General features: G+C 32.9%; 1 protein-coding gene across 47 annotated transcripts in view; it reads left to right on the plus strand.

Annotated features, from left to right (window-relative positions):
• The window catches only part of FER (FER tyrosine kinase), a 439,457-nt gene that overhangs the window by 122,674 nt on the left and 299,739 nt on the right, over positions 1-17,044 (plus strand). For all 47 annotated transcript variants that reach the window (XR_010156938.1, XR_010156953.1, XR_010156948.1 and 44 more), the window contains 3 exons: positions 1,319-1,456; positions 2,049-2,168; positions 13,345-13,467. Coding sequence is in view for 19 of the 47 variants with exons in the window: in XM_063810513.1 (XP_063666583.1) it covers positions 1,319-1,456; positions 2,049-2,168; positions 13,345-13,467 (381 nt within the window). In the remaining 28 variants the exon portion in view is untranslated. The remainder of the gene's footprint in view (positions 1-1,318; positions 1,457-2,048; positions 2,169-13,344; positions 13,468-17,044) is intronic.

The raw sequence follows: 17,044 nt of genomic DNA on the forward strand, positions 1-17,044 counted from the left end.
TTATTAATAGACATTTTTAAACTGTTCACGTGATTTTCAATAATAGTATCTTCATCATCACTGGAATATTTTTTTGAGACATATAATGGTTTCTCATGGTATGTTATCTGTACTTTGTGTAATACATTATTTTAGATTTAGAATTTTAAAAATCCAAGCATGATTATATCACCACAGATGAATCTCATGGAACAAATACCCATTCATATAATATTAGGAGATGTTTTTCATTTTTTCCTCCCCATTTGTATTAAAGGTAAATGTTAATAATCTCCACATTACACCTATTTACTGTATTGCTTTAAAAGAGTTATTTAGATAGGCTCATTTACATTAACAACATTCAGTACTTTTACTTATGAGATTATAATCCCAGAGATACTGACTAAATCTGTATTAAATTTTTCTGCCTCCCCTTTTCTTTAAATTGTGTCTGTCAGTTGATTTCTGTAATTATTTGAAACTAGCATTGCCTGAAACAATTTAAATCTCAGTTTTTTTACCCAAATGGTATTTTCCTATTTAAAATAAAGTAATTGAGAGAATACTTCACAATAAGGGAGCTTTTGTACAGATTAGTTTTTTATAAGTAATGATTGTGGAAAAGGAAAACCATGCTTTGTATTTATTTCAGCATATGCAGGATAACCTTGTCTGTCTACACTTGCTGTTGACAGTGACCTATGGCATGTTTTTACAGTGTAGCATTTTTAAGTAGGAAGCTGGTCTCTGCGACAGAATAGTTTTTTCCCTTTTGCATTTATTAGACCAGGCTAATAATTTTGATGACATTTTTGCTACTGATTGGAGGTCAAGAGAAGAAATTTAGATGTCATTCAAGGTATAGAACCAGTTCAACTAAGTATACAAAAAAGAGCAGAGGCCCAGAGGAGCAGGGAAGAACCAGTCAGGTAGAGCATGTGAGGAAGTAACAGACACTGGAAAGGAACATTAAAGAGTCAGGAGCTGATCAGAGTTCCATGTTATACAACCCAAAATTTATACGAGAATATTTAGACATAGAAAGTTATCAACTCTGGCCCTGCATTTTGGACATATCAAATACATTTTTGAAAAGGTAATGCCATATTCTAGATCATTTGTAATTATTGTATTATAACAAATATAAATTGCTAATCTGTACATTTATATAATCCCTCTTCTTTACTCTCCAGGTTTGAAATAAGGTGGTACAGGAAACAACCATCTGTACATTTCGATATTACATTTCTTATGCTTATTGTTCTGAATCCTTTTTGAGATAGTATCTCTCTTGATAAAACTTTAAAATGCTGCAAAATTTTATTTTTGTTTTCAGCAAAGGTATATTTGACGAATACAGCCAGATAACCAGTCTTGTCACAGAGGAAATAGTGAATGTCCATAAAGAGATTCAAATGTCGGTTGAACAGATAGATCCTAGTACAGAATACAATAATTTCATAGATGTTCACAGGTATGACATGTTTATTCCTCTTTAAGGATTTATGACAGTATTATTTTTCATTCATACAATAGTTAACCACAGATAAAAATAAGAAATACTTAAGATCTTATTAAGACATAGAATATTTCATATTAATTTATCTGCTTTTAATTTTAAAAGTTCTTTGTCAATGATGATAACTATATAATGTATAGTTTTTGATATGTAAAAATTTGTTAGTTGTTAATCCATATTTAATCCATGCTTAAATCCATATTTAATCCATGAAATTATATTTTTTTATGCTTATATAATAAAACCATGACTTTATATGTATATTACACTTTATGATGCACCAAATACTTTTCCATGGCATCTTATTTTATACTTAATACAATTGTGACAGGAATAAAGCAGGTTAATGCCTGAATTCTACAGATAAGGAATCTAAGTCTCAAGTTACACAATTTTGAAACCCAGGATTTAGTTTGATTTATACTATTTGTGTTTTCTTTGTTAACATAATTTTGGATAAAAACAAATATTCTGCCTTTAGTGTATATGAAGATATATTATGATACTGTATTTACAATGATCAAAATTATTTGCCATGCTTTACTAGAACAACGGCTGCTAAAGAACAAGAAATAGAGTTTGATACTTCCTTACTGGAAGAAAATGAAAATCTTCAGGCAAATGAGATCATGTGGAATAACTTAACAGCAGAAAGTTTGCAAGTAATGTAAGTATTCACAAAATATCAACAGTTTAAATACTAGTATTATTATTGCTTTATTGTTGTACTCAGATTTAAAATATCAATTATTTTTACAAGTAATGAACAGTAAATTTTTGGGGTCAGAGTGACATGTTTTGAGAAATATGTTAATTTTACTCATTTTCGTCACTACTTTTGGCAATTCTGAATATCAAAGTTCTGTGTGATGTTACATTCATTTGCCCAATTGTTGCTAGTATTTGACATTGGAATAATGCTTTATGCTTTTCAAAATTTATATATATTTTAAAATCTCATTTCATCCTCACAATTTATTGGAAGAACCATTTTGGAAATTAGGTTGTTTACTGTTAGAGATAAGAGAGTTATTGATGTCAGAGCACTTAGTACAAAAAATTGACTTTTAATTGAATTATTTTCTCTTGAAGCAGGGATGTCTTCTGTTATAGGCTGTTAAATCAGTTCCTTCTTCACTTTGTTGTTTTTGTTGTGTAAAATATTAAAGGAATTTTGAGAAATCACAATGTGTTTTTAGTTCTTTTCAAACATTAAAAGCAATTAGTAGTATATTTTTGAATTTAGAAAACATAAGGTGCTCTACTTCTAAATATTTAACCTATCTCTTGATTTTGTGTGGGAGCAACACAAGGAAATATATTTATTAACAAACATTGCATGTATTTTTCTTTATGCCAGAACCACAGCTATAAATGATTATGCACTCATTGCTCCTCAATGTTAGACATGTTATATCATATCACCTGTTGGAATTTTACCTCAAATGACTCAGCCAAATGTCCCCACCTAATATAATTAAACAATCTTCTTTCTATTGTTCAGTAACATGGTGGTGGTACGGGTAATTAGCTAAGGTAGGAAATGCAGACTGGCTCTTGGAAAGAGGTTTGGAATCTTTTTTTTTGTTTTTTTAATTTTATTTCATTTTAATTTTGAGATGAGGTCTCACTTTGTTGCCCAGGCTGGAGTGCAGTGGTGCGATCTCGGCTCACTGCAACCTCTGCCTCGCAGTTCAAATGATTCTCATGCCTCAGCCTCCTGAGTAGCTGGATTACAGGCATGTGCCACCATGCCTGGCTAATTTTTGTGTTTTTTTATAGAGATGGGGTTTTGCCCTGCTGGCCAGGCTGATCTCAAATTCCTGACTTCAAGTGATTCACCCACCTCGGCCTGCCAGAGAGCTGGGATTACAGGCGTGAGCCACTGTGCCCAGCCAGGTTTTGGAATCTTTAAAGCTGGCTAGATAGGATTGAAGAAACTAACAAATATTTGTCCACAAATCATGTGTACAAGATGAAGGCTTAATAATTATGGTATACTGACTACTGATGAGAGCAATGGAGGCATGAGAGTACACTGCATTACAGAGTTTTTCCTAGCAGCCTTATTGGGATTTTTGAAGCTGTTCCTAAGTTTTTCATGCCCTACACAGGGGTCTCACTTGACTAGGTTTCTGACCATTGATATTTACAATGTCAGCCATCTCTAAACCAGTAGTCCTTGCCCTGGGTGATTTTATACTCCAGGGGACATTTGACAGTATCTGGAGACATTAGCCATAGATGCTGCTAAACATCCTACAGTGCACAGGACAGCCTCCCAAACAAAGAATTATCTGGTGAAAATATCAGTAGTGTTGAGGCTGAGAGACTCTGCTCTAAACAATGGAGTTGAATGTATGGTACAAAATGGACAGCAGAGTTTCTCAATTCCTGTGCAGTGAGACATTCCATTTCTCAATTCACGTGCTGCTGGTGAAGGAATATGACATAGATTACTCCTGTTTCTTTTTATTATAATATTGCTCCCAAATAACTTACTAATTTATTCATCTGATATATTTACTGTATATCTAAGGTTGTAAGGGTTAATGCCTTCAAGGAGTTTACACTGAAATTTATTAATATGTTTTAATAAACACCAGAAAGAGTGAGTATATAGATTTTGGAATATAATGTGGTAAAATTAAAAATAGCTACCTGTTATAAGCTTATGTAAAATCAGAGATTTTGTGACCAAAGAAGAATTTGTTTTATAGCTTTCTAGGGTATAATGAGACCAAAATAAGTTATGCTCATAAATCATTGTTTCTTAGTTATAGTGATGAAGCAGTAAACAAAAATGCAATAAATTGAAGGTAATAAATCTTTGATAATGTAGAAGTTTTAATTGCTCACATTTTACTGAGATAAACTTTAGTTACATTTCATTGAACAGTGTCTGTATTCAGGATATGAGTTTAAGATTAGGGTTTCTTCAAGAATTTTATTCCCAGAGAGTTATTCAGCATCTGTTGGCACTTTCAAATAAGTATAAGGTAATTCCATTAAAACTGTATGTATTTTTTTAATGTAATATAAGACTTAGGAAAATCTTTCTTCCTTTTTTTTTTAACTTACTAGTGCTTTAAAGTTAAACATCTTTTCTTTCCTAAAGGCATTAATGTTGCTAATTTAGTTGTAGATTCGTGTTGTAATATTATTCTAATAGAAGTGAAAGAAACAAATGAACAGTTAGTTCCTGGAAAAAGAAATACAAATTACCAATAGTACTTGGAAAAGATATTCTTCTTTGGCAATTAAATATAAATTAAAAAGAAATAGGCTATTTAACTTACCAGATTAGAAAACATTAAATAATTGGATAATACCCAGTGTTGTATAAAGTACAGATATATAAGCCCTCTTATAAAATGTTGCTACATATGTAAGTTGGTGTATAATTTGGCAAATTATATTTGTGAAACTGGACAGATAACTTATCCCCTCTGTTATGGAAATCTAACACTATGACATGTACCTGATAAAGTTACCACCTTTACCTATCTGAATATGTACCACGAAGCATTTTATCATAATCTCATTATTTATCTATCAGCCATATTTATCAAGGTCTAAATACATAGGAGAGTTAAACTCAATTATTTGTAGAATTATCTCCTATTTATAGGAAAATTTTTTGGATGGTATCTTACCATGTGGTCAAAGGCTGTTTCTCAGCTTCAGATAACTTCTAGTACTGGACACCTGAAGCTGTGCACTTCCCATCACACATGCATTTAGGCTACATTATTTTCGGGCTTAAATCTGAGGTTACTTTCTTTGTATCTATTATATATAATATAATCTCTGTCCTTCCCTACCAACACCTATCTCCCATCTGCCTCTTTTTTTGCATCTACCTTCTTTGCCAAATGCTGAAAGCGTTTTTGTGCTTAATTTATTTTTAATCATCTATTTATTAAAATTATATATGCAAATATTTCATCTCATCTAGTTATTATTTGATTGAATAATTTGGGACTCAGTAATTTTAGTTTTTCAAATTAGTTGAAAAAGTAAAGTCCATACAATTTTGAACATTAGAAGAATATATTTAAGTGTCTGTTTTGTGCTTTTTGTCATTATGGACAGATGAGTCATCTAATGGTGACCTATTGCAAACTTAAATGGAGTTTTGAATCAACACAAACAGTAGGCTAAGTATGACAAATTAACGATAGCAGGTTATTCTAAAATAATATAAGCATTAACTTGTCTGCAAAAGAAGAAATTTTGATTAATTTTAATAAAGCAGTAAAGAATTAAGGTCCTATTTAGTTATTTTGTTGACTTTGTTTTCTGATTTCAAATGAGGTCTCTATTATAAGGTGTTATTGCCTATCAGTAGTAGATATATTTGAATACCATGATTACATAAAATGTATAGTCTTGTATTCTAAAACAAAATCTAGTCTCAGGCCTTATGATTTCAAGTACATTTTTTAAAGTTTAAAATCAGAAAATATTTAGCTTTTAGAATATAAATAGGATCTCTCAATTGAAGAATGGTAATTCTTTATGTGGAAAAGTGATTGTCTTGGATCTTGTAGGGCATGAGTCAGCAAACTATAGCCCATGAGGCAAATCCAGCTAGTTGCCCATTTTTGTGCAGCCCACGAGGCTAAGAATGCTGTTTGCATTTTAAATGGTTGGAAAAAAATCAAAGGAAGAATTATATTTTGTGACACACAAAAATTATGTGATGTTTAAATATCAGAATACATAAATAAAGTTTTATTGGAACACAGCCATGCTCATTCATTTACCTGCTATCTGTGGATGATTTCCCACTACAGTGGCAGAGCCAAGCAGTTGTGACAGAGACCATATGTGGCACACTCATCACTTCACACATCTGCTTGGCACTATACAAATCACAGTGACACAGTTATAACTCAACAGCATTTTGAGTGCCACACATATCAGTATACTGTGGCATCTTATTTTTATTATCAGTACATGCCTATAGTGTCAAAAGAAGAAGAGAAAATGGATTTCACATGTGGCACTTTTAAGGCATAGCAGAATGTGGATTATTTTGTTATTGAATTAGATGAAGAAACATTGTGTTTATTATGCAATTGCACCATGCCTGCTAAGCACTGAATATACTTAATTAAAATCTTATGGTCATGGATTGCTATTGGTATTTGGCAGTACTAGTCTATGTACTGTACAAATGTGAAAGACTTAAAATTTTATTAAATATCTGCATTAATAGGTGAACATTTATAGTTGATTTTTATTATAAACACTAACTTTGAACTGCAGTGATAGGAAGTATTATGGCCATCAAAAGATTTTCATTCTTCTCATTAAGAGACTTGCATTACGATAACATGTACCCAATTATTACTGTATTTTGCATTTGCCAACAAAATATTTGTGAATCTTTGTTTTCTCTTTTGTTATATAAATACCTATGTACTATGCTTGATTTTGCTTTTTGGTGGCAAAGTCTAAAATATCTGCTTTCTGTGCTTTTATCAGAAAATGGTTGCTGACTCCTGTTACAGAGGATGATACCAATTTAACCCATCCAACTATCTGAATCAACCTTGTATTTAATGGGGTGTCAAATACTTCACTACTCCTTCATCTCTTGCATAGAGCCTTGCTTTTACCAAATCTGTTTTTGGCTGTTCTTGTTTACAGTATTAGCTCAAGTTTGGTCTCTGGTTGAACATATACAGTATTATAATTTGCTCAGGCTGTGTTAGGGGAATACTTTAGGAGTGAGTTGGAAAGATTTGGAAAAATGTAAAATATTGAAGTCAGGTGACATGTCGGAAGGACCGTTTGATTAAGGGAAACAAAGTTGTATGGAAGAAAGCAGATGGATTTGTTGGATTGGAGGTGGATTAAGTGGGTATTAGGAGGTGACTGTATTTAACAGAAACTCGTAACTTTCGCTTGGTTGTAGAAGCCATCTTCTGTTTACTCTTGAGAAAAGCTCATAAAGATTTGTGTCATGGTATAGAATGTCATCCATAAAAATCCTATGCTCTTACAATTATATTTTAAGAAAGAGATGGCAAGAAATAGTTTATGTTTTCAATTTATATTGCAACAATAGAGAAAAAGAGATGCCAGAAAAGTTACCTCAGGCAACTATAAATTCCATTTTTTTAATTAACCCAAATGTCACACTTAAAGTTTCAGCATTGCAAATTTCATGTAAGAAATAAAAGTTAAGATGGTTTGTCAAGTCATAATTTTTTTTGGAAGTTGGAAGTTTGATCCCTTTAAGAGTGTTGTAAGATTTAGATCATGACATCCAATGATTATGATATAAAAAGTGTTGGATAAGTATTGGAAACTTTTTATTATCCTTAGTAAATGTTTTAAGACTGTATCTTTTTTTTTAGACTGAGTCTTGCTCTGTTGCCCAGGCTGGAGTGCAGTGGCGCAATCTCTGCTCACTGCAGCCTCTGCCTCCCGCTTTCAAGTGATTTTCCTGCCTCAGCTTTCCAAGTAATTGGAACTACGGGTGCGCACCACCATACTTGGCTAATTTTTTGTATTTTTATTAGAGATGGGGTTTCACCATGTTGGCCAGGCTGGTCTCGAACTCCTGACCTCAAGTGATCCACCCGTCGCAGCCTCCCAAAGTGCTGCGATTACATGCGTGAGCCAACATGCTGGGCTTCCTTTGTATCATTTAATACAATTAAATCTTTAAAAATTATCTAACTAAAGCATGCAGATGATAAAATCTATAAAATCTTACAAAAAGGTATACAATAAAAATTAAAATTTTCCTTTCTTCTTTTTGTCGACCACCATCACTACCTTCCAGGTTTAACTCATGAAGAAAGTGTATGTATTTTTCCAGAATGTATATACAATGTATATACATGTGTGTGAATTGTTTTCTTCTGTGTAAGTAGGAATTATTTTATGCATATTCCTTAGCATCATCCTCTTTTTTTTTTTTAACATGTATTAAATCTTCTTAATGTGTACAGTGTTTCACTACTTGTATGTAATGTAATTTCTTTAGTTTTGTTATTTATTGGTGGGCATTTAGGTTATTTCCAGTTTTTTCCATTGACAGAGTTGGTGCTAGGTTTTGTGGGACTCTAAGCTTATAAAATTGGAGTGTGGGGAACATCTTTAAGAAAATCTATACAAACTTACAAATACAAAATTAAGTACAGAGTCTTGAAAGGGATCATGCAAGTGAGGCACCTGAGAACTAAGCATCATTAGCATCATGATACATTTACTTTTGTTTATTGTGATTATACAATAAACATTCTTGTATTTACATCTTTGTACACTTTTGAAGCATATATATAGGATAAATTCTAGGATGTGTAAATACTAAGACAGGATATTAGTTGTTAAGGGTGTGGATTCAGGATTTAAGCTGCTTGGGCTCTATTATCAACTTTTCCCACTTACCGGCTCTGTGACCTTGGACAAGAGCTTTAACCTCTCTGCTTCAGTTCTTCATATGTGAACGGGGATTATAAGGGTGTTATAAGAATTATATAAATTTAAGTGCTTATTTATAAAGTGCTTAAAACTATGCTTGGCACTCAAATGTTAAGTATTATGTCATTTTGTGAATTTTTTCCAGGTAGGGTCATTTTATGACTTTTAACTGCTTTGCATTATAATATTATAATATTTAATTTAAAAATGTAAAGAATAAGCCATTTGAACTGTTACTATTTTTTATGCTATTTTATTTTATTTAAGTTCCAGATACATGTGCAGTACATGCAGGTTTGTTATATATAACGTGTGCCATGGTGGTTTGCTGCACCTATCGACCCATCACTGGGTATTGTCTCGCATGCGTTAACTATATATCCTAATGCTGTCCCTCACCCTGCTGGCCCTCCCCTCAGAGGCCCCAGTGTGTGTTATTCCCCTCCCTGTATCTATGTGTTCTCATTTGAACTGTTACTATTATATTTGTATACGAAACATGTAATAACATGATGGTGAATATTGTACTTTGAAATTTATGAACTATTCTTACATTTGTTATGTCATCTATACATGAAGTGTAATTACTCAAATGTTTTTCTCTTCACTTAATTCACACATTACAGGTTTTTTTTTTTTTAAGGGGATAATGGTAAGAAAGAGTAAATACTTTCACCATATGTATTTTTTTTGAGATTAAAAAAAATATATATATATATATATATTTGAGACAAAGTCTCACTCTGTTGCCTAGGCTGGAGTGCAGTGGCACGATCTTGGGTCACTGCAACCTCCGCCTCTCAGGTTAAAGTGATTCTCCTGCCTCAGCCGCCTGAGTAGCTGGGATTACAGGTGCCTGCCACCACACCCAGCTACTTTTGTATTTTTAGTAGAGACGAGGTTTCACCATGTTGGCCAGGCTGGTCTCAAACTCCTGACCTCAAATGATCCACCCGCCCTCAACCTCCCAAAGTGCTGGGATTACAGATGTGAGCCACTGCTCCTGGCCTCCCTGTATAATTTTATTCTTCTAAATTCATTTGTCTTTTCTTCTTTGATGTCTGTCTAGTAGAATGTAAGTTTCCTGAAGGCAAACTTGTTTGTTGTTGTATCCCTACTGTCTAGCAGAGTGTCTGACACAAGGAATGTGTTTAATAAACACTTGTTTAAATGAATGATTGAAGTTTTGAGAAGAGAGATGAATGGAAAATTAACCAGGAAGAGAATGAGAATAAGGGAAATGTGCAGGGAAAAGCAGCAAAGGATAGAACAGAAGAAAGTGATAAGGAAAGGAAAGGCTTTTTATTAAATTCAGCTTTGATGTAGCATGGTCAAGGCAGTGATAAGAAGCTGGTTGTTTTTTCTGTTTCCATCAGACTTGGGTGTCAGAAAGTGGTTGGGACAGATTCTGAGGTAGGGCTCTGTGTTCTAAACTTTCATTTGAATTAAATGAGATTATATGTAAGGCAGAGTTGGAACAGCAAAGCATTATGTGTTATTTACTTATTTATTTATTTATAATTATTTAATAAGGAAGTTGGAGCCAGTGGTTGAAATGTAGCTTTCTTGACAATGATCTTGAATCTTAATATAGTAATGTTTTCTTTATCTGATAGTCAGAATATGAACTGTTCCACGCAAGCCAATTCTCTTAATAGCTGAAGCTTGTATCTCCATGATATTCAAAAACATAATTTTACTGGATTTGATACAAATGTCTTATGAATATATATATATGATTAAAGAAAAATGTTCAATCTGACCTTTCCCTGATGACTCTCGATCATTATTATAAGTATTATTGCTTTATTTTGCTTTAATATCAAATGCCGTCAGAGACTTACTGAAATTTATTATGTTTTTTCACTCTAAATAAAATGAAATAATATTTATTGCTGTATTTAGCATTCTTCTGATTATGTATAATAGTTTTTCTGCCTCTCTTATCTCTATTACCTATTATTTAATGATTCTAAAAAAATCTATTCCTGTTATAAGAGATTCAAACAATGATATATACGGAGTAAACCATGAAAGACTTCTTTGGACTTAAATCACTCCCTAGTCCAATCCCACACCTCTCAGAGTATTGATAAAACTTTGGTTTATAGTCATCTGTTTCTTATCCTATGCACTCACATATAAACACATACCACATAAATCTATTGTATTAGTCTGTTTGGACTGTATTAGTCTGTTTTCACGAAGCTGATAAAGACTTTTGAGCCTGGGAAGACAAAGAAGTTTAATGGACTTACAGTTCCCCATAGCTGGGGAGGCCTCACAATCATGGTAGAAGGCAAGGAGGAGCAAGTCACGTTTTACACGGATGGCAGCAGGCAAAGAGAGTTTGTGCAGGGGAACTCTTCATTTTAAAACCATCAGATTTCATGAGACTTACTCACTATTGTGAAAAGAGCATGAGAAAGACCTGTCCCCATGATTCAGTTACCTCCCACTGGGTCCCTCTCACAACATGTGGAAATTGTGGGAGTTACAATTCGAGATGAGATTTGGGTGAGGACACAGCCAAACCATATCAGACTGTCATACAAATTACCATAGGCTGGATGGCTGAAACAACAGAAATGATTTCTCATAGATATGGAGGCTGGGAAGCCCAAGATCAAGATGTCAACTGATTTGGTTGACATGAGGTCTCTTTTCCTGACTTGTAGATAGGTAATTCTTGCTGTGTCCTCAGATGACCCTTTTTTTGCGTACATGAGGAGAGGGAGAGGAGAGGGAGAGGAGAGGTAGTGGGTTCTGTGCTGTTTCTTCTTATAAGGGCTCTGATCCCATCATGAGGGCCCCACCTTCATGACTTCATCTAATTCTAATTACCTCCTAGAGGCTCCATCTCCAGATACCATTATATTGGGGGTTAGGGCCCCAACAGATGAATTTTGGGGTCACAATTCAGTTCATGGAACATATGCATGTATATGTATTTTAATATAATTAGAACAATGCTATATGTATTCTGCTACATCTTGCCTTTTAATTTAAAATTATATCTTAGAAAAACCTTATATATGTGTACCTAATTCTTTTTTAGTGACTGTATGCTATACTAGGGCATTTAAATATGTTGTAGTTTTTTGCTTTATAATCAATATTGCAACAAATATTTTTGTATGGACAGACTTTGTGCATATTGTACAAGTGTTTTGGTAAGACACATTTTTAGATGGTCAGATAATTTTCTAATTTAAAATTTGAGAGACAGTTCCAAGATGACCCCTGAAAAATCTGTGCCAATTTTTTCACATCAGTGATGTATAATTGTTTCCATTAAAAAAAAATAATATTGCTATTACTGGATATTCCAAGTATTTTTCATGCTTGTCAATTTTAGTAGCTGAAAAATAACTTCTTATATAGTCAGTCAAGTTGTAGTAATGTCATATGCTTATTGATCATTTAATTTTTTCATGGTGAACTTCCGTTGTGTTAAGCATATGAACTTTATATGCTTATTGATCATTTAATTTTTTCATGGTGAACTTCCATTGTTTTTTGTCCATTTTCATATTAGTTTGTCTTTTTTCTAAGAGTTTTTCTGCACGAAAAGGGCTCTTTCTGGTAATTTGTGCTGCAGGTATTTCTTCAAGTTTGCTTTTGACTTTATGATCTCTTTAAGTTCAAATAAATTTACATTTTTATAGAGTTAGATTATTTAATATTTTCTTTTTTGTCTTTTGGGTTTCATGTCTTGCTTTGAAAAGCTGAAGATAAAAATTTTAAAGTGATATGATAGCCATGTATGTTTTTGTGGTAGAAGTACTTCCATTAAGGACTCAATGCATTTTATACAAACATAAATTATCTGGTTTGTGAGCGCATATTAATTGATGTATTAAATTGTCTTCAATTCTATACAGAAAATACTCCTAAAGTATTACTACAATATGTGAAAATAGAAATAGCTTACCATGAATTTAAAATGACAAATAACTGAGCCTCACTTTCATTTCTTTAAAATAATACTGTATATCTCATAAGATTGTTGTGAAGAGTAAATGAGATAACATCTGCAAATAATACTACTTACCATTTACTCAATGTCTACCAAAGTTGTTCTCTTCTCTTTTCTTTACCTACTTCTCTTTTTCTTTTTGGTGAATAAGACTCTAGACCAGTATTGCCCGAGTACTTACTGTGATTATTGAAATATTCTTTTTTCCACCATCCAGTAAGGTAGCCAGTAGCTACATTTCTGTTTAGCACTTCAAATGTGTCTAATGCAACCAAGGAGCTGAAATTTTACTTTAGTTTGAATCAGATTATATATGGCTACTGTTTTGGACATTGCAACATAAGATGTATGAATACTTTTTTGATATGTATAAAGTGAAAATTAATTTGTTGATTGATATTGAGGATATTGTTTATTCTAGGTTGAAAACGTTAGCGGAAGAACTTATGCAAACACAGCAGATGCTTTTAAACAAGGAGGAGGCTGTTTTGGAGTTAGAGAAGAGAATTGAAGAATCTTCTGAGACTTGTGAGAAGAAGTCTGAGTGAGTAAAAGAGAAACAATTTGAAGGAAGAATGTTTAATTGTAATTTTACAAAAATATTTTAGTTACATGGCAGTGTGAACCTAACATTTCTAGAAACAGAAACTTTCATTTTAAGTATAAAGTTTTGTATAGTTAATTTCTAGGATTCTGGAAAAATGATTCTGTGGTTTTAAAAAATATAGTGTCCTTGGGAAAAATGATTGTGTATTTTTGTAAATATAGCATCCTGATCATATGTCTCAATGTTTTAACAGTTTGAACTATCTTTCAAAAATTCATTGTTAAAAGCTGTCTTTACTTTCCTACATCCATTTTCACCAGACCCATTGTGAATTCCCCTGTTAAGAAAGTGGCAGACCAATATTACCTATAAATAGTCTCTACTATGTTAAAAGGAAGCAGACTGATTAGAAAACAGATAAAAATCACTCAGTGATTAGCTGTGCTATTTTGTCTTGCTGATTTCTGGATTTGCAAATATCTTCCTAGGTCCACAGACTTTACTTGTGTTGGTATACTCTTCTTTTACTGACTTCATTATGCTTTCTACTGCTTAAGAATTTAAAATTTAATCTAAACTTCAAGTTTCTAATCTGCTTTTATTAATTGCATCTACAACAGTGGGTGCTGGTGTGGTTTTTCTAATCCTGACTAGACCTTACATATTTCTTGCTATTATACTCTCACATATTCTTTGATTTATCAAGACTCTCAAGGAATTTGTGATATATAGAATTTCTCCAGTTTGTACCTGCTATTTCTGCACAACTTTTCATATATCCTCCACTTATTTCAGATCTCTGATTACTTATCTCCCTCATGATAGTGAGCAGATGGACATCCACATCCCAGAAATAAATTAGAAACATTGGATGACATTTTTCTTCTTTTCTGAGATTAGAGTTACAAACCCACCCAAATTTGTACTCATCATCTTTCCTTACTTCAATAGAGGAACAGTTCTTTGTCCTAAGTTCATTTCTTATGCCTGTTTTTTTTGTTTGTTTGTTTGTTTGTTTTTGTATTTTCTTGTCTCTACTTTCTCAGATTTTACATAATTTATGTATTATGTTCACCTTTCCTTCCCAACTGGGTCCTTGTGCTCACTGTTAAAATATACTTAAGTCTTGACTCCGAAAAACAATCTCCACCTCCCTACCCACCCCAAATAATCCTTTTTAAATCTCCGTATTTTTTCCCAAGTACTATCTTTGCTTTCTGTTCTCTTAGTTCGAACTTGTTCCAAGAGTGATTATGCTCACTCATTTCCTCAATTCCCACTTAGTTTTCAAAGTCTGGCTTTTTGCCCTATTGCTATGGAAATGGGTAGCTCTAAGATCACAATGACGTCTACATTGCTAGCTAAATTTAGAAACTATCTTACTTGACCTCTTAATAGTATCTGAATTTACTGACTTCATTTATTTTCTTTTCCCTTGGCCTTTGGAACTCAAAATGCCAGATCTTAATCCTCTCTTTCTGGCCACTCCTTTGCAAACCCATTCTCTTCCGCTCAGCCAATCCATTTTAGAGTTAGGGAAGGCACGGCCCTAGGCTGTCTCACTCCTTTCCCTGAACTTTTTCCCTAAGTGATCTGGTGAAGATGACCCATTTATTACTCTCTCTCAGATTTATTTTCTGCACTCCGTGGCCATGTAACCAATTGCCTACTTGACATGCCTTTTTGAATGTCTTAGAAGTATCCTAAATTCCCAACGTCTAAAGGCTGAATTAAAAATCTCCATACAACCCAACCAAACTCAACCTAACCTAGTTCACTCTTAGTATTCTTTATTTCAGTGAATGGCAACATCATCTATTCTATTATACCACATCAAATTTTAGAGGGCTACTTTTCTGATTTATACTGTAGCTGTTATTACAACTTGGTGTTAAATTTTTGTCTGGGTCTGTTTGGTCTGCTATAACAATGTGCCATAGACTAGGTGACTTAATAAAGAGCAGACTTTATTTCTCACAGTTCTGGAGGCTGTAAGTCTGCAATCAGGGTGCCAGCGTGATTGGGTTCTTGTGAGGACTCTTTTCCAGAACTGCAGACTGCTGTCTTCTCATTGTATCCTCACATGGCAGAAAGAGGGTAAGAGCTCCCCGGGATCTCTTTTATAATGGCACTAATCCCATTGATAAGGGCTCTACCTTCATGACTTAATTACCTTCCAAAGGCCCCCACCTCCTAATACCATTGTATTAGGGGTTTTCAACATCTGAATTTTGGCAGCATACAAATATTCAGTCCATTGCAACATTAAATGGGAATCGATGAGCCCCGTAAAGGCGAGAACAGGAAAATTTGAGTTACTCTGATCATTCCTTTACTAAATCTGCAAATTTTTAGTATTGCATTAACAGAAGATTTTATTTGAATGGTAAAATAAAACATCACCCATTGCACATATAAAATTAAACAAAAGAATTATCTTTTGCTTTTCTGTGTTTGTGGATGAATCTCTTCACATGTTTATAGATGACCAAGTGGTTCTACTTTTTATAATTTTGCAAAAGCACACATTATAATGAGTCCTATTTTAAAATTTAGTGGATATAAAGAAAGAAAATTGAAAGTGCTAACCATTTCACCAGAATGTCTGGCTATAAATTGTTGGAGGAGATGATCTTTAAGGGCTCCCTAATCTAGAAGTTATGAGATTATTTGAATTTTTGCATGTTTTCTTGACAAATCTTTGCCTCTCTTTTTATCTACATAATGGGTGTATAATCCATGTTCCTCTACCTGTTTATATTTATCAGGATATGAGAATGGATATAAGAGAGGAGCCTTGAAGGGTAGTGGATATATGGAAAGTAACATTTCTTGAGTTTTTACTTTGTGTCACATATTATGCTGGGTATTTATATATATATAATATTATAACATATAAACATATATATTATATATAACATATATAAACATATATGCAACATACATAAATGTACATATATATATATATATATATATATATATATATATGTTAACTCATTGAATGTTATCTTCCTGTGCCTTTTGTATAGTAGCCTGTGTTTTACCTTCAGGTCTTTGAGACTTTACATAACTTACTTACAATCACATACATAGTAAATGGTAGAAAAGACATGAGTTGCTGACTCCATAGCTTCTGTCTTTTTGATCATATTATTTGCTTGATCTTATGATTTTAACAGCATTCTTTAGAGAATAAGTTAGCAGGGGTAAGTATGCCAAGCTTTTCAGGGGATGAGACCTGTTTAACCCAACTCTTGTTAACCTTTGTTACCATGGAGTTTTTATTGTTAGAGTCAAGGTATAATCCTGAAAATGTTAAGTATATTTATATGACTAAAGAGTTACTGCTAAATTTCATTAAATGCAGACATTGGTAGGGTTAAGTTTGCCTTTGAATTATATGTTAACATATTTTGCTAAACACATAGTCTGAAAGGGATTCCAGGGCAAATGTTTGCATTTTAATTTCTTAGTATTTCTTGAATATTTCCTTTTATTGTGTACATGTGTATATAACTACACATGTATGTTTAAATATGCATATATAATTAAAATCAATTTTTATCTAGTTTTA

This window comes from Pan troglodytes, chromosome 4 (assembly GCF_028858775.2).
Source record: "Pan troglodytes isolate AG18354 chromosome 4, NHGRI_mPanTro3-v2.0_pri, whole genome shotgun sequence".
NCBI lineage: Eukaryota > Metazoa > Chordata > Mammalia > Primates > Hominidae > Pan > Pan troglodytes.